General features: G+C 47.6%; 1 protein-coding gene across 2 annotated transcripts; it reads right to left on the bottom strand.

Moving 5' to 3' along the window:
• Nucleotides 1-1,466: 1,466 nt before the first annotated feature.
• IFNAR2 (interferon (alpha, beta and omega) receptor 2) lies at nt 1,467-22,922 on the bottom strand. Of its 2 annotated transcripts, none has more exons than XM_012734040.1 (9): nt 22,702-22,922; nt 15,987-16,078; nt 14,964-15,005; nt 13,686-13,809; nt 12,372-12,544; nt 10,811-10,965; nt 8,987-9,152; nt 7,174-7,304; nt 1,467-3,490 (listed from the first exon to the last, which is right to left on the bottom strand). In XM_012734040.1, exons 2-9 carry the CDS (start codon nt 16,039-16,041, stop codon nt 2,810-2,812), a joined length of 1,527 nt encoding a protein of 508 aa, XP_012589494.1. In that variant the 5' UTR covers nt 16,042-16,078; nt 22,702-22,922; the 3' UTR covers nt 1,467-2,809. The 2 variants fall into 2 exon arrangements, with proteins under 2 accessions (XP_012589494.1, XP_012589495.1); XM_012734041.1 differs by lacking the exon at nt 22,702-22,922 and adding an exon at nt 16,404-16,430.
• Nucleotides 22,923-23,784: the final 862 nt, after the last annotated feature.

Below are 23,784 nucleotides of genomic sequence, written 5' to 3'. Positions count from 1 at the left end.
TGTTTTTATTGAAGTACAAATGATTTATATTAATGCTTCATATGCACAGCATAATAATCCAGTATTTATACACATTATACAATGATCACAGTAAGCTGAGATAACATTTGCCATTATAGTTCCATACGTTTCTTTCTTATAAGAAATTTAAAGTTACTGATTTTAAAGACCGCTTTTATAAGTCCAATTTGAGAGGGTCTTCTTCCTTCCCAACCATACACAACACAAAATTAAGTCACTTATATGGCGATGGCTTGTTTCTGTCACAGGTTTGATTTCCTCTTTTTGAACTTGTGCAGTGGGGAGGCTGGAAAACCCACATCCAGTGAAATACTGACAGTGACGTAAGTGTGACTGGGTCTTTCACTCTGCCCAGAGAGCCAGACTGAGTCACGAGGGTTGTCTATTCCAGATGGCCCTTAAGGGAACAGGCGGGATAGCCCCCAGACTCTGGCTCCCCAGTGGGGGCTTCCCCCATGGCAGGAGGGCTGGATTTTATGAGAGGGTGGGGGAGGAGTGAGAGGGGGGCACAGGGCTTGGCATCTCAAGGCCCAAGGAGGGCACTCTGTCCAGGGGTCGTGAGTCAGGGCTTCAACTGCCCCAGCAAGGAGAGTTCTCAGCAGTAACTGATGTCAGTTTCTGATGCCAAGACCAACCCCCAGAGGGACACTGGGAATTTTCTTAGGGTTGTAACAATTCACTTTTCAAGGGCCCAGGGATGCGGGTGGGACCAGTTAAAGGCTAATCGTGAGGAGGACGAGGGAAGAGAGGCTAGAGTGGTGAGGGTTTAATTCCACTTAGCCTTGATTTTTTGTCTAGGGGGGGTTTGTAGTTGTTGTTGCAAAACAGAGCGGGTGCGCCTAACTTCTGACACTAGAACATGCCAGGTTAAGGCACCCCACAGGCCAACCCCTCTTTGGGGCACCGCAGGAGGGCAGGTTTAGTGCCCTGCTGGGAGATGCCAGCAGCTCACTACCTGCCTGTGCTGCTGAAGACGGCTCTGAAGATGACCCCACGTTTGTGCAAAAACGATCTTATAAACCATTACACAAAATGAAAACACCTCCCGTAGGCACTCTCCTCCCCTCCCACCCCACAGCAGTCACAAAGAGGTTGTTCCCAAAAATCACTCTGGAAATTTTTCAAACTGGTTAGGTACCATGAGGTCCTGTTTCACTTGGTTATTACGTAATAGCTCCCTCCTCACAGGCCTGTAGAACAGTGACTCAAAATTTCTATTCAAAATCTTCGAAACTAGGACTCTTGTACTTTTTGTTTTTCTTGCTTTGAGTGTGCCCAGAAGAAAGGTCTCCCGAAACTCTGCTGGTGGGATGTGGGGAACTATGGGAGAGCCCTCCTGCCTGGTAGCTCCTCACCTTGTTAAGGGGAATGATGTCCTAAAAGAACTCTACAGAGTCTTGTGGACTCCACTCCTACTTCAGTGGTTGGAAACTACAACTCCCAGCAGCACCAGGGAGAGAACTGCGAGGACCCAAGGGCGGAGCTAAGCAGGCATTCTGGGACTTTGGGGGATAAACAGAGAGCCATTTTCCAACTCTCGCTCTGGAGAGGTAACGGTTCTCTCTCTCTGGAGCAACTGCTCTGACCGTGTGACCGGGGCTAGGAGCGTTAGTTTGGGACTAGAGCTCCCAGTTAGCCACCCTGGTAAAGGATTCCAGCTACTGTGTAGCCCTCTCTCCTTCCCTGGGTTGGTTCCTTTTCCTTTCCCCTTTTGTAAATGAACCCACTACCCTTTCTGTGTGTGCCTGCACACGGGTGAGGCCCCACAGACAGGCAGCCCAGTCCACTCTGGGCTACCCTGTAACAACCTGAGTCTTTCTACCTACTGTGTAATATTTCTCCTGGCATCCTGGCACCCTCGGAACTTGGGGGTTGCACAGTCCAATCTCCTCATTCCCCTGTTTTGTAAATGGAGAAAATAAGGCTCAGAGGCTGTGCAGAGAGGTGAGATCACAGAGTGACATATGGAAGTCACACCTGAGTCCCCATTCTTGTATTGTTTGCTACATGACAGCTTCAAAGCTTCAAAGCCTTCCCCCACCCCTACAAGAATTGTAGTCACATTTAGGACATTTAGAAACAGCATACATTGTACTTTCTAAATTGTTAAGTTGGATCCTCAGGTTTCTATGCCTTGTTTTACCCCGAGGCCTGGAAGCATTATTGCATCTGTTCCCTTTCTTGTTTTTAAAGCGTAAGATATGGCACTGAGATTTTATGTTCTTCCTTCATACAGAATGGCTCCTCTTAGTTGCCTGACTGACACTAGCATGATTTCCATTTGCGGGTCTGTTGTCTTTCCTAGAACTGAGGAGGCCTGGAGGGGCAACTCAGTGTGGAGGCCACAGAATGCCACCTTTGAGGTACCCAAGCTGCCTCCCTCCTCCTTTCCCAACCTGCTGTCCCTTTCTTTTCCTGAAGCTCTGGAAAATACTGCTACAGGCCTGCTGAATGTCTTCCTTTCCTCTACCATGGCCTCATATGTTTATTTCCCAGAAATCTGGCTGCCCTGGGCCACCCCCTGAGAACCTCAGGTGAACTTAGTCCCTGCTCTGGGAGCAGAAGCATTAAAATGTAGGAGAGTAGAGCAAAAGGCAAGGCTTTCCCTCCAAGGTACAGCTTGGAACATGTAAACAGGCTCTGAGTGACACTATCACGCTGTTCCCTACCACCCCTTACCCCATTCGCAGTCTCTGCATAGATGGCATCTCCAGGAGAAGCCAATCACTGCAGGGGAGAGAACCCTGGAGGAATCTGTTAGTCCAAGTGCATCGGATGTGTTCTGGACTCATCTGGCGAGATAACCATTCCCCAAGTCAACATCTGACCCGGAAGTGTCACTTGTATTGGAAGAAACATCTTCAGACCAGAGGCCCTCCCCAGAGGTCCCTGTCCCTTCTTCGCCGGTCACCAGTGGGCTAGATTCTATTTCCTCAGGATCCTCTGGGTTGACTGTGTTTCCTGGAAGAGTTAACATTTGAGGGACTTCAGAGTTGTCCAGGGCCCTCATACACACAGAATTTAGATTAACATTGAAGACAACTCGGTTCCCAGAATGCTCAGGGGAGCTGCTGGTCTCCTGGAATAAGGGGTGCTGTGGCAGACTCTCTGGGCCCTCGGGGGTCCCTCCTGGGCATTCTGGCTGCCAGGTGCTGGACCCTGGGGCCAAGAGGGGCTCTGTGTCAGCCTCAGGCTCGGATAGGTCAGAGTCCTTGGGTTCCTCAGTGTCGGGGTCCATGTGTTCCTCTGAGGCCTCTGAGGAGGTGGGTGCCAGACAGAGCAGCCGTCCTGTGAGCCCGTGCATGGTGTAATCCCCCGCGCTGGCTCGGGGGGCTGCTTCCGTGTCGCTATCACTTTCATCATAGTTATAGCCCCCCACTCTCTTCTTTCTTTGGACAATAATGACCTCCACTTTGTCTATTGTTTCTGATGGCGGCAGTTTCAGAAATATCCAGGATGACAAGTTTTGCTTTAAAAGACAAAAAGACAGAGAGTAGAGAGTTTACATCAATTTGGAGTGTTTTTTGTTTTGATATCATAAAACTTCATGAGACTAAGTACACACTGGTGAGGTGGTGATGACTACGGTAAGGCTTATGGTGACACTATGGTTGCTGTTTTACCCTCACAACCAGTCCATGAAGTCAGTTTACTACTCTCACCCCCACTTTTTAGGTGGGAAGTTGAGACAGAGGTGAAGAAACTGCCCAAAGCTCAGGAAGAGGAAGCAGTAGAGTTGGGATTTGCCGGCAGTGGATACTATGTCCTGCCAGTTTCTTTCCTGTGTCTCTCACTGCTTCTGTCAGTCAGGGGACCCTCCCATCTAGGCTGGGTAGATTTCAACTCTGGATTTATCAGACATTCTTCAGGGTGGTAAGAAGTGTGGATGAGGAGGCTCTAGGAGCTGATTCTGAAGGATCAACCCTCTCCGGCTCAGTGAAGGCCTTCAAGATGCAGATGGCTTCTAAAGGGTCAGGGGTGAAAGAACAGGGGTGAAAAGAGCAGGGAGTATGGAGCTCACTCTGTTCCAGTCCTTAGGGAAAAAAATCCACCCAAGCTGAATAGAAATGTTCGAGATAAGGAGAATAGGAAGCAGTTTGAGTTTTACCCTGGTGGATAAAACAGAAGCTGGTGGGTTCTGTTTCCAGGCAGGCTACAATGGGCCAGAGGTGAGGAGGGAGGTCACAGGTCCCACTCACACATTAGTAAGCAACATTTTGGTTCACCTTCCTATTCTACTCCTGCACATAATTAGACAAATCTACTCTTCCCCTATTCTAGCCAGATAGAGCCTTGGGGTCTATTTCTATTGGGTTGTTCATTTTTGTTCTTACTGAGTCACAGGAGCTTGTTATATAAACTAGATGATAGTTATTTGTTGATTTTTAATGTCCATACATTCTGCCCCCTAATCTGTGGTTTATCTTTTTACTTGCTTTATGGTGACATTTGAAGAAAACAACTTCTTCATTTTTTTATTTTTATTAAACAAAATTTTTTTAAAAAGATTTATTTATTTGTACATACAGAACTGGGGTATAGGCCAGAGGCTCAGGGGCGGTGAGAGGCTTCACCAGAGACAGAGTGGGGAGCAGAACAGGCAGATGGACGAAGTACACTGCTGAGGGGAGCAGCGGGCGGGTCAGGAGAGGTCTGCCGCGCCATGTGGGTCACCTCCGGGGCAGGCGGGAATAGAACTCATGCGGAAGTGGCTTCAGCTTCTCAGTGCAGTGCTTTAACGCGCTGCGCCTCCAGGGAGGGCCCCAACTTCTTCATTTTAACAAGAAAATGTATCAATTTCTTTCTTATGCCTTTTAATTTTTTTTTTTTGTCAGAATCTTCCTTACCCCTAAGTTATAGAGAATCTCCTATATGTTCTTCTAAAATCTTGTCAATTTTTCCTTTTACATTATGGTCTTTAATAACCTAGAACTGATATTTGTGTATGGTGTATGGTCCTATTTAATTTCCACAGATATCATTAACTGACTAGTTAATTCATACCCTCTGCAATTCCTACTCCACTTTGTGTCAGTCTGTTTCAGGGCCCACTTGAATAAATTTTATTTAATGTCATTCATTAAAATTTGATAATTTTCTCTTTAAGGGGCTTGGAAGAAAGCTTCTGGTAGCTTTCTTCCTTAAATGCTTCAAAAATATTTTTATTACAATTGTAAAGGCATTTAAAAAAACGTATGATTTCATTTAACTGTATGATTCCGAGTTCAAAAAGCAGTAAAATTACTCTTCTGTCCATACTCAAAATAGTGGCCACCGTCCTTGGGAGTAGTGACCAGACAGTGTCAGAAGAGACTCCTGGGGTAGGTGGTTCTCTTTCTTCATTTGGTCATTAATTGGGTATGCTGAGTTTGTGCAAATCGACAGAGCTTTATGCAATGATTTGTGTAATTAATTTTTTGAATGTTAAAAGGCAGTTTCATGTTTATTTCCTAATTTGTTGTTTTATCAAAATAAAAATGCTTGTGCTTTTCATATCAAACAACCTCATTAAACTTATTAGTCCTAATAACTTATGTCTAGATTCACTGGCTAGGTGAAGTTTTTACCTAGCTAGTCATACAGTCTATAAATGATCTGTTTCTGCTCCCAATTCTCAGACTTTAAGCTCCATGAGGGCAGAGTTTTTGTATGCTTTGTTCACTTCTATATCTTTAGCAGCTAGAATGTGTGAACATATGATAAATGCTCAATAAATAGTTGCTAAATGCAAAAGAAATCACTCAGAAGTCTCAACACACACACAAACACAAACACACTAATGAGTGTTTTGTGTTACTATTCCTAGAGCTCATACTTAAACACAGAACAAACATTTTTAATGGAGAAACCCTAGGCAAACACAAAGTAATGCCTGGGATTACTTAGGGTTAACACAGTGACAGGAATGTCTGTCATTGGAGTATCATTTGAAGGAAACTTAGGGAGACCTGGAAGGAGGGATATTAATGAGTTTAGGGAATTCAGACAGAAGATTTATCTGGGGATGGGGTGGGTATGGCTAAGGATCTTTGTATCTTGAGACTAGCTGAGAAGTATGAGGCGGAATGCGATTTACCCAAGACCTCAAGGCGCGGCAGAGAGGAAGTGCTGCAATAAAGTCGAGAATATAGTTGCACGTGAACACCACTGTAAAGGACTGTAGCAAATATCTTATACTGCTAGATTCAAAATAAACCATCCATGCTCCTAAGACAGGGATCAGAGTGAGGAGGGCATCAGACACACCCAATGACAGCTAGGTTAAAAAACCAACTGTAATTAAAAGCTCCAAAGCACAACCCCCTCAAACAGTCCCCTCCTCCAACCCAATCTGAAAAAACAAGAAAAAGAGTACGATTTAATCAGCTGTGGAGGGATATTTAAATTTATGACTGTTAGACAATCTAGAATAAGTTCAGTCAGAAGAGTAAGATATTTCTGAATGAAAAATTCAAAACAAATACGGAAAGAAGCAATCGGGAAAGGGGAAATGATAAACGGTGGGCAAAAGCCACTGAGGCAAGAAATCTGAGGATGTTTCAGGGCTGTGTATGATCCAGCTGCAGATCCACGCTCTGCGCAGGATGTGTTCCAGCAACCACAGGGGACAAGGGAAGACCAGCAAAGTGGTGGGTTTCACTAACGACAAAGTAACACAGAAGAGAGCAAGTGCAGGGACTGCTGGTTATCTGTGTGATAAATGAGCTACAGCAGGAAAAATGACTGATCAGTGTCAGCAGAACTCTGGGGAGACATGAGCAATGGCATTAGAAGCTACTTCTTCATCCTTTGACAAGATAAGTCTGTTCGGTACATATGTCCCCTGAAGCAATCCGAAATAAAAAGATAACTTGCATAAAAATGTCCATTTGTGTTACTCATAATGGCTAAAGGAAGAAGGAAAAGAAAAAAAGTAATCAATCCAAATGCCCGGATTTAGGGGGAAATGATGCATTCATCCCAATGAAAAATATACGAACAAAGTATAAAAAGAAGCCAGAAAGGCTAACTATATATTTATAGAGATGGAAGAAAACCCAGAGAGAGAAAACATCTTGCTGTTTTTAGACGAAGGGATCTTTTTCTGTGAGGTATTTAAATAGATCATGAAAATCCTTAACTTAAGAGAGAGAAAATTTTAAAAAGACGTACCAAAACTTTGGGGAAATCATTTCGTAAGCAAATATAGCCAGTCCGTTTCAGTATTACTATGGTGCATATGACAATAACTGGTATTAAAAATGTAAAAATTATTCCTCCTATTTTTTCAGATTCCGATGATTCTGTTGAGGAAAAATTAAATGGCGTCATTTCAAAATAAATGTAGTAAACAATGGCAGATGTAAATAAATGCAGATGGTCTGCCGGAGGAAGGGGCGAGGCATGGGAGCAAAAGATGGAGGGTCTATTTTTAACACAAAAGAATGCAGAGTAGCCATGTGCACTTTTTAAAAATGGATCGAGTTTTGCAAAGTGAAATTTCCAGTTTGCAAATATGTTCCATCATCCCACTGTCCAGTGTGGTAGCCATTAGCCACACATGACTATTTAACTAGAAATGATCAAAACTGAAAACACAATCGCTTAGTTTCTTAGCCACGCGAGAAGCATCTCCAATGCTGTCAGCAAATTCCAGGCAGGCAGATGTGGAGAAGGGGTCTCTGCCAGGCAAGCAACGGGTGCGGGCCATACCGGCACCCAAAACCACAGCTCCACAAAGCTCCCTTTGGCCTGTGCTTACGACACCCAAAACCCCTTTCGGAAAGTGGCGACCTTCTGACTTCCTTTCTTCCATAAGTCCAGGCAATGGAGGAGAAATACATAGCTGCCTCACTATGACTTTCTGAAATTTCCAGGAAGAGCTTTATTAATCTTGTAATCAGAGCCTTGGGCAACATTGGCAATAAATACGCCTTACATAATTTAAAAGTCTTCTGGAAGGTTCAGGAATGTCAACTCAGGGTTAAAGCAAGAAACCCAATAAGGGCCCTTGTGCATCTGGACAACATAACCCCGGGACCCTGCTGCTGGCTCATCAGTGGCGCTTACAGAATCAGATTGGCACAACTTTTACACACAAAGCTTCCTCCACTGAAAAATATACTGTGAACCTAGATGATGTCATAGGATACAGACCCAAGTGTCCCCAGCCAGCCCGTCCGCTCCAGCAATCCCAGGCCAGAATTCCCATTTTAGACTCTGCTTTGAGAGGTCATAAACCCAGACGCCACCCTGACTTGAGAAGCACCCCCCACCCTCTGCCTGACAGCACCTTCACCCCATTCTTGCTGTTTTCTCCATGGCGGATACCATCACTTAATATATTAATCTCTTATTTAAAAAAAAATCTTTGCATCCCCTCTCCCAAATGCAGTGTAAGTTCCACAAGATAAGGATTTCTTTGTATCATACACTTTTCTTTTTTGGCAAAACAGTTGCAGACCTAGCGAGTTTCTGAGAAAATAACCAGGAGCGAGTGTTCCTAAGCCTGACTGTTCTCACGGCCTGTCTCTCCATCCCCGGAAGGCTCGGGGCTGCACTTCACTGCTCCGTCCACGACCGTCCCGTCCACCCTCGTGAGTGTCCCTCTATGCCTGTCTGCTTGGGGCCAGGTCACAACACCCAAGGTAGGGGCAAGGTTTCACCCTCACACCCTGCGGCACCAGTTTCCAGGAGCCTGCCTCCTGCAGCATGTGGGACAGCGTTTCACCCCCCCACTCATCGGGACAAGGTTTCAGGGGTACCCAGCCCCTCCGAGGGTTGATATCTGATGGCACCTGCAGTGTGGAGAAAGTGACTCCACCCTAGAGTAGAGAAGACCAATGGAAATCTCCTCTGCAAGGCACCTTTGGAGCAAGCAATACTTTAGGGTTCTGAGTCTTCAGGCTTTTGTCTTTAAATTGGCTCCCCTGCCCCACACTCCCCAGAGTAAAAGCAAACAATGAATCTTAAAACACTGTCTTACCTTTAGGTGGAAGGAGGATACATTTGAAGGGAGATTTAATGGTTGATTTTGGATCCGGATAACTTTGCTCAAAATAAACGGAGATACAGTAGTTTGTGTTTGGAGTTAACTGGTCAATGACGTGAGTGAAATTTCCAGTGTGGTTTTGATATATTTGTAGTTTGTGCTGGAAAAAAATGAGCAAAAAACAAATCAGTTTGACTTTGAGTGAGAATTTCATTGGACGGCAGGCTCAAAGAAACTCTTTGGAAACTTATACAGGGGTAGAAATACCATAGACTGATTTCATGCTCCTGGCAAAAAAAAAAAAAAAAAAAAGGAAAACAAAAAAAAGGAAAACAAAGAAACAGTGTAACCGTAGCAAGAAAAAGTATGTCAGCTGGCACAATCCTATTTGTCCCCTCAATACTTCAAACCATGAAATCTAGTCTCACAACTTCATTTTATAAATGAGAGTAATTACCAATGAGAAGTAAGAGTTCATGGTGTTATCTTATCTTACAATAAAAACTAGGAAAACGAAAAAATAAGGGGCCGTGTTTCACTAATGATACGCACTAGCTTACACGTCAGATCAAGTAATCAACTCACTCAGTTGATTATAACAGAAGTCTGCAAAGTAGGCATCCTCCCCATGTCCCAGATGGCCAGCAGTGGCTCTGAGAGGCCACGTGGCTTCTCCAGGGCTGTGTCAGACCATGAAATCGTGTGTCAGAGGGAGTCCAATCTCTGGGCACCTGGCTGATGTCGGAGAACTGGAGAGGTGATGCGATGCTGAGTCCTCTCTGGCAGCCCTGAGGCTGCTCAACAGTTCTCTCTTTTCCTCCTTAAAAACTTCCACCTTGCCTCTTTCCCAGCTAGTTCTGTTCCACTTGGGAATGAAAGCGATAGGAAGGTTCTTCCATGAAAAACCAGTTTGGTATAATTTTTTTTAAAGATTTATTTATGTGTGCATGTAGAATTGGGGTACATGCAAGAGGTGCAGGCTTCACCAGAGACAGAGTGGGGAACAGAACAGGCAGATCAATGAAGTACACTGCTGAGGGGAGCAGCGGGGAGACAGGAGAGGTCTGCCACGCCATGTGGGTCACCTCCGGGGTGGGGATGAAACGCGCACTGAAGCAGCTATAGTTCGCCTGCAGTGCTGCGTCCTTACCTGCTGCACCACCAGGGAGGGCTGGCATAGAGTTTTATAGCTTTCAAAATACATTTTTACTAGTAGTTTTATAAATCAGGATTTCTAGTGGTTCAAATGCAAACTTCTAATGATTTTCTGCAAGCGTCTATTTGGAAGGAGACATTATTGGAGAAGAAGGAAAAAAAAAAAAGCCAAATACCCATCAATAGCTTAGTGCTCAGCATAGCAGACAGGCAAAGACCAAACGACGGAGGTGGAGTCTGTGGAGTGTGGAACGGTGCTCGCTGCTTCCAGCTGGAATAGGCTCAGGAGAGCACGTGATTGATGATCCAGACCCTTCGATACCTGGATCACCTGAGGAGCTGACACTCAGGTGCTTCAGGAAGGCCAGGAGGGGTCAGAATTTCCCTTCCGTAGAAAGGTTTGTCCCAGCACGCTGACATGTATCTGTTCTCCCTGTCTACACCATACGCCTCTCGCTCTTCCTTGTGTCCCTAGATGTGGCTCATTCTTCGAAAGAATACAATGTATTTCCCCCACGAATGAACTAGAGAGTTCTTTCTTGCAGTCACACCACATTGGCTGAGGCCTTTTGATTTTCATTGTTCAGATCGTTACAGCTGTCTTTAAAAAGCAAGAGAGTCAAATGTCTTCGCTGCCAACCCAGACCTGTTCTAACCACCTACCTTCTTAACAATCCCCTCCGACTGCTCTTCTGAGACAAGAGGTGCATTGAACCGTAACTCGTCGATGATGTGGGAGGCCCTGGGTGGAATATTTAGGAGGACGTTGATGTGGTCAGTGAAACCAACAATCTCAAACTGTGGTGGTTCCAAGGACACTGTTTAGAAAACAAAGTCAGAAGCAGACCAGTGTCAATCTCTGATGGTCTAAAGAGGGTCGAGTGGCATGAGAAAGCTGACTTCTTGACAGCCTTCTGCTCTGAAATATTTTCGGATGGGTGAAAAACTGAAAACAGCAAAAGTGAAGTGATTTGCTTACTATTACCACAAGAAATGGTGGGCAGATTCTGGCATGAGAGTCATCTCTTCCCAATTTTCAGGATAAGAATCCTAAGCACCAAAGTAAAATTGACTTCCGGTTACCGTAATCACACCTAACCACTGCAGAAATATCAGAAACACAGAGAGGCAGAAATATGAGAAACAGAGAGGCACTGAGTGGCTCTACTGTGAGTTCACTGACTTAACTGTTTTGAACACGTAATTTTCCGAATAGTCTACGTACCAATGAGTATTCTTGGAGTTAGACCTTTTCATTTGTCCATTTTGATTTCTTTAGGATAAATTACTACAGAGGAATTTTGGAGAATTAAGATTTTTCATACAGGCAGTCAAATACCTTTAGAAAGTTGTTTCAAAGTCCACTCCCTGCATTTCATCTAAACCTAGATACTTACACATTTTAAATACTTACCATTTGAGCCTTGAAAAGTGCTATCTCATCCCTTCTGGACTGTATTTTCCTTATATCTGGAGGATCTCTAAGTGCTCTTTTGTGGACACACACTGACATGTCTTTGTGGACAGTGATAGAAAATGCACACAGCTCTGGTGAGTCTCAGGTATCTGAGTCACAGCTCCCGTGCATGCGAGCAGCTACTGTTACTTTGCTAAGCATGTGCATGTGAGTATTTAATGAAGAGCTAGAAACCAAATCTTCCTCATGGAAGAAGGTTGTGAGGACACAGAAGAAGTGTGGAGTCTGGCTGAGACACACAGAAGAAGTGTAGAGTCAGGTCCCTGGAGCTATTAACACAAGTGCCATCAGGGTAATGTCTTAGGGACGAAGGAAAGAGCAGGTCCTCGCTGGGGATCCAGCCTGCCCCAGTCTGGGCCCTGGAGCTGGACACTGACTTGTGCAGAGCTACTGGGTTACCTTGGGAAGGGCCCTCAGCATTAAGGAAAGTGGTGGCTCCATCATGGCAGCTCAGATACAGGCCACCCATGCCCACTTCCTGGCAATGAAACAAACCGAGGTAGCAGTCATCACTGCCTGGAATGCGTGAGAGTCAAATGGGGAATCACCTACAAACGTCCGGTGGCCAATGCGCTTTTTGGATAAGAAAACTGGATAGGAAGAAGCAAGGCAACTTCTCCCTGTCCAGAGCTAGGAGCAGCAGCAGTAGCGGCGAAGCTGGTCTCACGTCTAAAGCACCTGGCTTTCCTATGTCATGGAAGAGCTAAGGATGATGGATGTGGTGATGATGAACAGAAAGCGACTCACTCTGGGTTGCCAGATTGAACTGGCCCAGACAGGGGCCCAGTGCTCTGTTTCCCTGGACGCCAACGACTTTAGGGATGTAGGTCTCACTCATGTCCACCCAGACTTTTGATAGGTCGCAAAATGATCTCGATGTGTTCTCACAGCTCGTAACAGTTATCATGTCTTCGTCTTTACTTTGAGAGGAAAAGAAACAGTAAGGAAAACGTGAGCATCATGGCGAGAACACACTGGTGGGCCCTCACCCCATCTGCCCACTCCCTCCCTCCCTCCCATGCCCTGTGTGTGTTGTTCTTCACACCTTTACCACCACCTGCCATATTGCATCTCAGCGTGTCTCTCCACACTGCTTCCTCCTGCCAGGTCTGCTCACGGGGTATGCACTTTGGCTTATGGGTGAACCCTGGCTGTAGTTGGTGCCCAGTAAGTTGCTGGATGAATGAATGAAAAAGTCTTGGGTTTTCCTAGTAGAGCCCCAGATTCCCCTGCCCCCTGATAATCAGGACCACCCTTCCTGAGCCCGCTCCCATCACCTTCTCCCAGACCCAAGCCCAGGTGACCCAGTCCTAAGTCAGCTACCAAGGTAAAATATAGAGAGCAGACCTGGGGCTTCGCATTGGTAATGCAGGGGGCTGTCTATCACTGACAGAAACCTGAGACTTTGGTAGGCACCAAAGATGCCCATCACTGTGTAAGTCGGCGGCAGTCACAGCTCTCCGCCCAACAGCCAACCAAAGGCCCCTCAAGGGACTCTTGGGGCAGAGTCATGGCTTGAGAGGGTGATCATGAGCCATGGGTAGAACAGACCAGGTTGGGCCCCATCCATTTTGTCTCTCAATCCTGTAGCACCCCCTACACGTGAGGACTCGCTCAGGGAAGCTGAGGTCTGCACCGAGGGTCACCACTGGTCCGTGACAAGCCAGAGTTTGGACACGGGCCACACACTTCCCTGAGTGAAGGGAACACAAGCCAACATGACCACCAGATCTCGGAGCCCTGTCCCAGGAGAACAGGACTTCTAACCCCCTCGACTCAGGACTAAAGAAATCATTGCAAAGACCATACAACCTAATTATTTTACTCCTGAGGCTCTGACCTACAAAAATGGGGTTTGGTTATAAATATAAGCTCCATCAAAATAGCTCTGGGTTGTTAAAACATTCAAATTAATTAAAACGGAAGGGCGTTTTGTCTTCCCGACTTTGAAAGTTCTGAACACATACACACACACACACACACACGCTCTGTCACAAACAAAACCAACTATCCCCCACGGACTAAATATTTAGCAAGAGATAAATGAAAAATGAAACCAACCTCATGATTATATACGACAAAGTGTAGTGAGTTGGTTCAGCTGAAAAGGGTTTAAATTCCCATGATAGGATTGGCCGGAGATTGTGTAATGTCATCTTAAAAGTGCAAGCTTCAGCTGGAACATCTAGAGGATGGGCAGGAAACAAACACCATCATTTGGAATCTAAGGTTGTGTCTTGGCCATTGCTCAATCTGTCTCTTAGGATCGGGAGCCCATGTCCTTGGTAGAGATCTCAGGAGCACTGGCATCTTGGAGACAGGAAGGAAAAATTTCTATCGAACATAAGAAATGAGCTTATTCAATTAATTAATGAGCATCAAATTGTCAGAGCAGGCAAACAGGGACTCAGCACCGTGTGCATAGTATTTGGCTTCACCCCATTCTCATGGATTCTGGGGACTACTGGAGGAACCAAGTCTAGGTCCTTCTAGATCGTTCCCAACTCCTAACTCTACCTCATTTCCCCCTGAGCAGCTCAGCCTACTGCACACTTTGCCTCCTCTGAATCCTGGCTGCACTTAGAGAGCAGGAAGGGATAATGTGTGTGAGATGCCCCTTCCAGGCGTTTAAACCCCTCAATTCTACTAAAGTAAGTGCTATCAAGAGACCCACTTTACAGGCCATGAAACTGAGAAGCTGAGTTCTGCAGTGCCATGAAGCTGGGGTTTAGAGGAAGGGGAAAAAGAGGGAAAGGACAGTGATGTCTGTGTTCCTTAGACTTGGGCTCTAAAGTCACACCTGTCGATCCTGCCTTAGAAAGTTCAAATGCTTAAGAACATTTAAATGTTAAGACCTGATTGGCTTCTGGGTTGCCACCTCTTTGTCCCTGGATGTGTGTCCCAAGACCAGACACATATTTAATGCTTAGTGAACTTCTGTGGACATATATCAGCAGGAGATTTGATTGCAAAAATTATTTTCCCTTATCTGATACCAGATACCAGCTGAGAAAATGCAAATTAAAGAGAAATTATTTCCCGATCACTTTTGTTTGGCATTGTCTGTGTCTCCTTACGCTTCCATTAGTGAGAATATTAAGAGTTGAATGTTTTCGGAAGGACTTAAATATTATGTCTAGTGTTAGTTTCTTCTAAAGCTCTGTGAGACAAATGTGAAAACCAGAATTTTTATAAAAGTATTTAATTGAGGATTCAAACAAAAAATGGGTAACAGATCTGAGATTGGATATCTCCCCTATTTTAATCTTCTGGGTGGTGGTCCCCACCCCTCCGATTGACCCTTGTACAAAATTTAGTCCAGCCAAGAAAATCTCTTACCTGCAAAAACACATGAAACCCTCAGCAAAAGGCTGATGAACACTAGGAAGAAGAAAATCAAGTTAGACTAACAAGACTCTCCCTTGGGGTTCCATTTAGAATTGTTGCTCTGGGGCCTGACATTGGTTCACACACACACACTATAGGATCCCGATTGTCTTGTGCTAAGAAAGAGCTCAGCTAAATGGTCCTCAGTGAGGTCACATCGGACCCGGGGCCCATGGGCTAAGGATTTCATTGCGAGTGGTAAGGTCCTCTGAGGAGCTGAGACTTACAGCAGGCCTGGGTTCTGAGAAGAGTGTTCTGAGAAGCAGTTATTTGGAAAAAATTCTCAGGAAAGGGACAAAGATGTTGCTAATTAATTAACTTTCCAAGTAATGGTATTTCATGGGTGGTGGGAGAACAGTGTTGGCGATGGGAAATAGGGGTGCTCATTTGTTTCTTTCGGGATGTCACAATGACTTTTTTTTGGGGGGGGATATTGGCATTTTAGCATTGCTAGAACATGGCACACTCCAGTGCCTATTCGGACCTCTGAAGGGCCCCTGATGACAAACTCTGACACAGAGGGCAGTGGTAACCAAAGTAGAATCTGAAGAAAAGCGGAGAACAGGCACAAACATTCCAATCCTAAAGAAATGGAGAAACCAAAGTGCAGGGAACCTTTCTAGACTGGTGACATGATAGGAGATAAGGGGGTTGGCTACTTGTCAAATCTAGGGGTAGAGGGATAACCCCCACTGTGGGGCTACTAAGAAGACTTCTTTTCAAATCACACGCAAGGACGGTTCCGTCACTGGGAAGCCTGCTATTCCTGTTTGTTTTCCTAAGATGAACAGCAGGGCAGAGACCTGGCAAAGCACCAGCATGGGCTTCCCGTTTCCCTCCCCTGGGCTCCTGACATTGGGGGGCTGATTCTGGGCGCTCTGGTCAGGAACATCCATGTGCTGCTCCCGAGGAGGGTCTGGTGAGGGCCTTCTGGGGCTTGGCCCTGAAGAACTATGATTAAAAAGTAACACTCACCCAGGCCAGACAAAGTATGAAGTGTAGTTGCTGGGGCATTCTGGCTCCAAAGCATCTTTGTTATTTGGTGAGTCCTTTATTTACTCTCACATCTGAAAGGAAATCAATGTCAGGTGAGCAAAGTTCTGGAGAGTGTAACTGAACAGTGAGCAGCAAACAAGGCTGAGATGAGGTCAGGGGGATCAAAGTTGGCCTCCTGGGAGCAACCCTGTTGGGGGCAGCCTTATCTCAGCTCTGGGAGCAATTCTCTACTGTCAGGGAACATTCTAAAATGTAAGTTGCAAACAGGTCACGGAGTCTTCTGACTCTGACGTTTTGAACATGTTAAAACAGGAAACCGAAGCATCTTCCTGCTTCAGAAAACAACTTTCATCCTCCCTTGCGAGTGCTCCACAATACAGAAGGTCTTCGAATTACATGGCTTTGTTCATCGAGGTCTCATTCTGATGTTTATAAGATATAAACATTCTGGTGGATGTTGAGTAAAAGGCTGTGGCTGGAGGACCCGTTTCTTTCTATAGCCTTGAGCTCGAAGTAGCTGTTTCCTACGCAAATCAAAACCACAATGAGATGCGGCCTCTGGTCAAGAAGCCCAGAAACAGCAAGCCTTGTGTGCTGTTGCTGGTGGCAGGCAGACTTCCTCTGCCGCTAAGGAAACAGTATCATGGTTTCACAGAATATTACAAATAGATCGAGCAACTCTACTCCTCCTAGGTAACTAGCCCAAGAATACAGAACACTAATTAGAAGGGGTATCTGCACTTCTCTGTTCTTGCAGGACTATTTCCAACAGGCAAGTTCTGGAAACAACTTAAGTGCCCGACAACACATGAGTGGCTTAAAAAGATGTGTTATGTAGACAGGGTGGAATATTACTCAGCTATAAAAAAGACAAAAATCTTGCCATCTGCAATAAGGTGGATACAACTGGAGGGGATGTTGTTGAATGAAAAAAGTTAGATGGCTTCAGTCATATGTGGGATGTAAGAGGACAGACAAACCCAAATCAAAACGTTCCTTGTAATCTGAGTGGAGAGCTGAGGCTACCAGAGGCAGAGGGGAATCAGGGAGAAGGGAGCCCAGGGACTAAGAGAGGATTACTGAGGCTTTGGTGGTGGGTGTGCAGTGGTAACATACACCCTAAAACATATATTGCTTCAAAACAGCAACAACAAAGTCTGAGTTTCCAAAAAACTGACAACATTGAGTGAGGATGTACGACATACACATAAGCCAACCAATTATGTATTTTTATTTCCCCTATTTTTACAGAGATAGTATCGACTTTCCCTGTCCTGACCTTGCTTTTCATTCAAAAGTATATTTGATACATCCCTCGACAGCAGCATCACAGAGAATTCCCTGCCTTTTTTTTTTTTTTAAAGTCTACTTCATGGATAATATCATCATTTATATAATCACTCCCTACATGGACAGTTGAGTCGCTTCCAGCCTTCTCGGCAATAAATTATCTTGGGTACACATCATTGTGCACCTGTGCAGGTGTAAGCACAAGGCAGATTTTTCAGAAGTAGAACTTGGGGGCAGAGGGCAGACCAAGCAGGGTCATGGTGGGACAAGCACATTCAGGTTAGGACACCTTGAAGACAACTACTCACAAAGGTGTGAGCAGAATGGTGGCAAACCCCTGGGGAGCAGCGCAGCCAGCTGACAACAGGGGGTTGCTCCACCTGGGACTTGAGGTGGGGGGAAGGTGCCACACTGGACTCTGGCGAGAACCCTGTGTGAGGAGCCAGCCCGCGGCGACTGTGCAGGAGGGGGGCTCAGGGGCAAATAGGTGTCCCCGTCTTTTCCCCTGCTCTTGGTAGGGGCCGTCTGTTGGCCGAACTCAACCAGACCCACACGTCAGGACCCCAGAGGGATCGTGGTCTGGGGGGCGGGAAGAGGGACGGGTAGACAGAAGACACCTGTCCCCAGGGGCCATGTGCCATTTTCATGGAAACCACACCCGGCTGACAAAGGCCTGTCCACCCCATCACCTCTTCAGAGACCAATTCTTAAACTTTTAAAAATCAAATTCATGCAAACTGGCATCAACTTCACAAAGAAACCCATCAGTTCACACACTGCTGTCCTCACGCACTAGGCCCTGGCATTTCTCTTCTCCCGAGACAGAGCAGGCTGGCACCTCGCGAGCGGCAGCTCCCTCTGGCTCATTGCTGCCTCTGCCTCTGGCTTTTTTTCTCACTGGCTTGGGGCAACCTTTAGGTGTGCGGGGGTGGCCCTCTGTGCAGTGACCCCATCTCATGTTTCTCTTGCCCTTTGGCCCTTGATTTTCTTTTCTTTTTAATAAAATAATAGTTTGTTTTACATCACTTTGTGCCTTTTCCATCTCAGCTGCGATCCCCGTGGGCTTCTCATCACCATCACCAAATCGCCCGTGTGCCATCACCATAGTCCAGTGCACTCCCTCCCCCCACCCCCACCGTTTTTGATCCCATTCCCCACGCCAAACCCTCGATTTTCTTAGAATGTTTCTGAGCTGTTCCTGGCCTGCTGTTCCTTCCTTTCAACAGATCTGCCTGTTCTACTTCCCACTCTGTCTCTGGTGACTCCTCCCCCCGCCCCTCCCATTACACCCCAGCTCTTGTCTGCAAAATTAATAAAACGAAAATCTTAAAAGAAAATCCTCCTAGCTGTCATAGAGCTGTTCCCATCTAGGTGTTCTAGAGGAATCTGAGCAGCCACGTCACAACTGCCATGCCAGCTGCAGGTTCCACCACTCCTGGGCTGTCCAGGTATCTCAACCCCAGCTTAGCCCACGGTACCGCGAGTCCATCTAGAAACATCTATGAGATATCTTAGAGAGACGGCTGTCCTCTCCCGCTGTTACTCTTGCTGGAGGCTTGCGAATCTGTGGGCATTCCCTGGATGCTGGGCACACGGGCTGCAGAGAGCCACATGCTGTGAGGTTGTGTGGGGTGCTCCCTTACTCTTCCACCCCGTGGCACTGGTTCTTCTGCTCCCTGCCCCCTGCCCCCACAAGATAGCAGGACATCTTCTAAGAGTATTTCGGTACATTTCAGGTACAGAACATTTAGCCCTTTCGGCAGTGGGGAGCACAGAGACCCAATTACAAGCTCACTGGCACACACATGCACGCCCACACACACACAAAGTCCTGCTCTGCTCAGGGATGACTCCTCCCCTGTCCCTGCCACTGCACTTCCAACCAGATGTCTGATACCTACCTAGCTGGTTGCTGGGAAAACCTAATTTCCTCTCTTGGCAGCCTGCCTGCAATAGTTCAGGTAGCTCCTTAGAATTTCCCTATTACAAACAGGCCAGTCTCCCTGCAGCAAAAGCCCAGGGCCGCTCACCTCTGAGTGGGGTCAGCAACGGAGCCCTGGGGCCCTGCGCCTGGGAGGGTCCCGCCTTGCTCGGCTTACTGCTCTCCTGGGGCCATCCTGAAATCCTTACTCATTTTTGTCCTTGAACTTAATGAACTGTGATGGGGCGACACGACACCCTTCCGTGCCGAGTCTCGCCACTCTGGGTCTTGCTCTCTTGCCTGCAGCCTGCATCCGGTCCTGCCTGGCCTCATTCTCTTCCCCGCCATGATTGCTGATGCTCTTTTATGGGCAGCAGTGGGTCCCGGTGCACAGGGTGGAGTGTCCCTTGGCACCCTGATGCCCCTCTTGCGTCTGAGCGGGGAGGTCTGGAGCTGGGCAAGGCGGAAACTGTCCCTGGCATGCTCTGGCAGTGCCCTGACGCACCAAGGGTGCAGGTGGAGGTCAGCCTTGACCCTAGCACGATCAGGAGCAGCGGCTTAGAGACCTTGGGTGTTGCCAATGTGTTGTGGATCGGGGTGGCGGGCCCTTGAGAAGGGGTGACTAAGAGCGGGATCCCCCAGAGCCTTCCAGCAGAAGCAGGGTTCTGGGGTCCTTCAAGCCCAAGTGCATGCATGCTTAAAGTTCCCAGGGGGAGGGCTCCCAGAAATGTGGGGAGCTGTTCTGGTCTTGAAAATATCCCTTCCCCTGAGGGAGCCCTCCTGGGCTGACTCTTCCTCCTGGCAACCTTCCTGAGCCTGGCTTGAGTCCTCCTGCTGGATCCTTCCTGGCACTCTCCAGAAATGGGCTCTGAAAGGCCAGAGGCATGATCTGGTGATTCGCATGTCTCTGCTTCAATCTGGTTTTGCACAGTCTACACAGAATGCTAAAATTCATGCTAATCAGTGAAAACTTTATTTTTTGATTTAAAATGACATTGAAGAGCAAGAGAAAACATGGCAAGTTGAGAGAGTGATTGTGAAAGAAAAGAAAGTGTTCTGTTCTCCTTGTGCTGAAGCTGCCTTTATTTTGCCCTGGGCCTTGCTGCTCTCCCTCTGAGCCACTTTCATTTATTCTTCCCTGAATTGAATGTGTCTGGTCTCACTCACTGAAGGAACAAAAAGTCCTCAGGGAAAAGGACCTCCAAGCTCTGCCCTAGTTCAGATGTTAAATTATCATTCTGTAAACCGCCCAAAGTACAGAATGCAATTTTCATTCTTACGTTTGAACATCACTGAACTCAGAATGCCTAGCACAGAGATAGGATGTAGACTGACATTTCAGTTTTGATGAACATTTTTAAAAAGATTTATTTATGCATGCATGCGAGAACTGGGGTACAGGCCAGGGGTATAGGGGGTGAGAGGATTCACCAGAGACTGAGTAGGGAGCAGAATAGGCAGATGGACTGAAATACACTGCTGAGGGGAGCAGTGGGGAGGCAGGAGAGGTCTGCTGTGCCTTGTGGGTCAGCTTCCTGGACAGGGATCGAACTTGTGTTGCAGTAGCTGCTTGACAGCTTCATGGTGCTGTGCCCTAACCCGTTGTGCCACTAGGGAGGGCCCCATAGACATTTTTAAGGATCAATCAATAATGAGAATATCTATGCTGTTGACTCTTTGGTAGTTTGAAATTTTAGAAATCTAACAGGAAAATGAGTCTAATATGGGCCTCTCAGGTGGAGCAAGGGGTTAAGTCTCAGCACTATGAAGCTATCCACAGCCACAGCAGCATGAGTTCAATCCCCCCTACCCCAGGGAGTGACCCACATGGCGCAGCAGACCCCTCCTGTCTCCCCACAGCTCCCCTCAGCAGTGTATTTCAGTAGATCTGCCTGTTCTACTCCCCACTCTGTCTCTGGTCAATCCTCTTATTCTCCTATGCCTCTGGCTTGAACCCCAGCTCTTGTATGCTTAAAATAAACTAAAAAAGAAAATGAGTCAAATATGACTGTGCTTGCTGATGGGAGGGGGAGAATACACACTTCAGTTTCACTTTCAGGTACAATTTCTGGACAGGGTTCTTTTTCTATTTTTTTTAGACAAATCATTGTCAAAAGTCAGGAAACAAATCTCAGGCTAATTTTAACTTTTAACATGAGAAACTTCAGAGGAAATATAAGTAAGAATATGAGTTTGCATGATTTAAAATGGAAAACAAAACCTGCCAACTACAGCTTTCTAAGTTCAAGTTCTTTCTGAGAGAGGAGATGGAGCTGAAGCAAGCCCATTAGCTAAGCACATGTTCGTGCTTCCTTCTCAAAATCTTTTACTGAGGAAATGTTGGTTCATTTTACATATCGTAGGGGTACTGGCTCAACCCCCCACATATGCATGTTATCATACTACCAAAGCCCCAATAATCCCTCACCCTGTCCTTGTCCCAAAATCAAAGCCCCAGAATTGATGCTGGTTTGGCCTCTGGACCAACCCTGAATCGGAGGTTGGGGGGAAGTGAAGGAGTAGCACGAGGGTGCTTAGAAGCCCTGTGAAGCCTGGGACAGGTGGAGGCTGGTGGGTCTGCCCCTCGGGGTCAGTTAGCCTGATGGTGGGAGTGGGGTGGAGTAGGGAGGCCCTGGAGGACTCCCAGGGTCCCTGGGCCTGCACCTGCCACTCAACCGGCTAACAGTCAGGGCTGTCGCTACACTAAGGTCCAAAACCTCCTGCCAACCCAAAACAAGGAAATCGAACAAATATTAAAAGAACATAGAATCCTCAGTTCCCTTTCCTCCATCACTGGCCACAAAGGCCTGCTTATGGCTGGAACTGGTCCCTGATATCAGCAGTTGTTTTGCTGGGGTGGAAGCAGGAGCAAGGATGGGAACCCAGTTTCTGTTTCCCTCCTGACCCTGGGGGTGGGCCCACTCCGTGGTGGTCACCAGGCCGCCTGGGGTCTCCCCCTTCGCCTTCTTAGGGAAGGGTCTGGAAGGACGCAGGACACTCCAGCCCTGCCAGCCCTCCTGTCAGTGACCGCTGGGGGTGGGGGTGGGGGGCTGTTGTGGTGGGGGGAAGGCTGGTGAACCTGGGAGGTCACTGAACACCCACGGAGACCCAACCCTGCCGGGAGGGGGCTCCAGTTTTGCCAAACGTAGATCTTTAGAAATCTGACCCTAGCACCTCACGAGAGCTCCCATGTGCAGCAGCGACGAAACTCCAGGCGTTTTGGGGACGAGGGTGGGTGCAGGGCTTGGCGCCCAGCAGGGGGACCTCGGGCCAGGCGCTGACCACAGCACCCCGGGCAGGGCCAGGCGCGGGGACAGCTGGCCAACGCCCTTCAACGACCCCGCGGGGATGGGGGGGCAGGCGCGCGGCCCCGCGAGCGGTGGGGGCGCGCGGGGCAGGAGAGTTCCGGGAAGCGGCGGCAGGCACCCCCCTACGCCCCCACCTCCCCATCCCCCCCACCCCCGGCCTCGCGGCCGCGCTTACCTTGGCAATCTCGCCTCGCCGCTTCGCTCCGGGGTGCTCCGGGCTCCGGGGCCCCTCCGCGCCGCCATTCGCGGGTCGTAGCCAGGGTGCCGGCGGTGGCGGTCACCCCGCGGGTGGCGGACAGCCCGCGGGGCCCGCAGGGTCCGGGGCGCGCCCGGCTGCTCGCAGGATCCTCTCTCCGCGGAGCGGCGGAGTGTGGCCGGCTGGAGCCCAGGCTGAGCGCAAACCCTGTTTGCACCCCGCGGGCCGGCCGGGGCGGGCCCCGGGAGCAGGGGGCGGGCTCGGGGGTGCCGTGGGCGGGCTCGGGGCGGGGCCGGGGCGGGCTGAGGGGCCCCGGCGCTTGTCATTCGCTGACGTTCATCCAGCCCCGCTGACCGCGCTCCGCCGGGTGGTGTCAGACGGGAAAGGATGAGGGGGTGGCTGCTTTGTTTACTGCAGGCTCTCGGGGCTAGGAGAGTGGGCATTTCGGTGCTCAGGGAAAATGCTGAATGAATGAATAAACGGTGAGAGGATTCTCTCCCTGTCTCGTTCTATACGGTGCCTATAATCTGCTAGTTTAGATGAAATGGACCAATTTCTTGAAAGACACAACCTACCAAAACTTACGCAAGAAAAGACAGATATCTGGAATCATCCTATTTCAATTACAGATGTTGAATCAAGAATTGAGAACCTTCCAAAAAGAAAGGAAAATGTCCAGATGGTTTCACTTGGTATTTTACCAAATATTTTGGTAAAATACTCTATCATACTCTATCACATCTAAAGGCACGGGAATGCAAATCCCCGATAATCTTCAGGGGGTCACAGCCCATTAACCTCTTGGCTTTAGGATTTCTGATATGGCAAACAGAAAGACAATAATTCTCTACAATGTTTTCCAGATAATTGACGTAGAAGGGATACTTCCTAATTCATTCTCTGAAGCCAGATTATCCTAACACCAAAACCAGACAGAGACAACACAAGAAAGGGAAAGTACAGACCAATATTCCTCATGATCACAGGAGCGCAAATCCTCGGAAACATTAGCAAGTAAAAGCAACCACGTATAAAAGCTATGGTCTACAACCAAGTGAGCTT

This window comes from Condylura cristata, unplaced genomic scaffold (genome assembly GCF_000260355.1).
Source record: "Condylura cristata isolate star-nosed mole 26May11 unplaced genomic scaffold, ConCri1.0 scaffold00003, whole genome shotgun sequence".
NCBI classification, from domain to species: domain Eukaryota; kingdom Metazoa; phylum Chordata; class Mammalia; order Eulipotyphla; family Talpidae; genus Condylura; species Condylura cristata.
This window is presented reverse-complemented; position numbering and strand designations above follow the sequence as displayed.

What these genes read in the sequence shown, in the direction of transcription:
- IFNAR2 (XM_012734040.1), bottom strand. Translation starts at nt 16,041, where the DNA reads ATGCTTTGGAGCCAGAATGCCCCAGCAACTACACTTCATACTTTGTCT. An exon ending in TTGTCGTATATAATCATGAG is followed by an intron (nt 12,545 to 13,685) that starts GTTGGTTTCATT and finishes TTCCTCTCAAAG; the next exon opens with TAAAGACGAAGACATGATAA. An exon ending in CGGAGGGGATTGTTAAGAAG is followed by an intron (nt 9,153 to 10,810) that starts GTAGGTGGTTAG and finishes ATTTTTTTCCAG; the next exon opens with CACAAACTACAAATATATCA.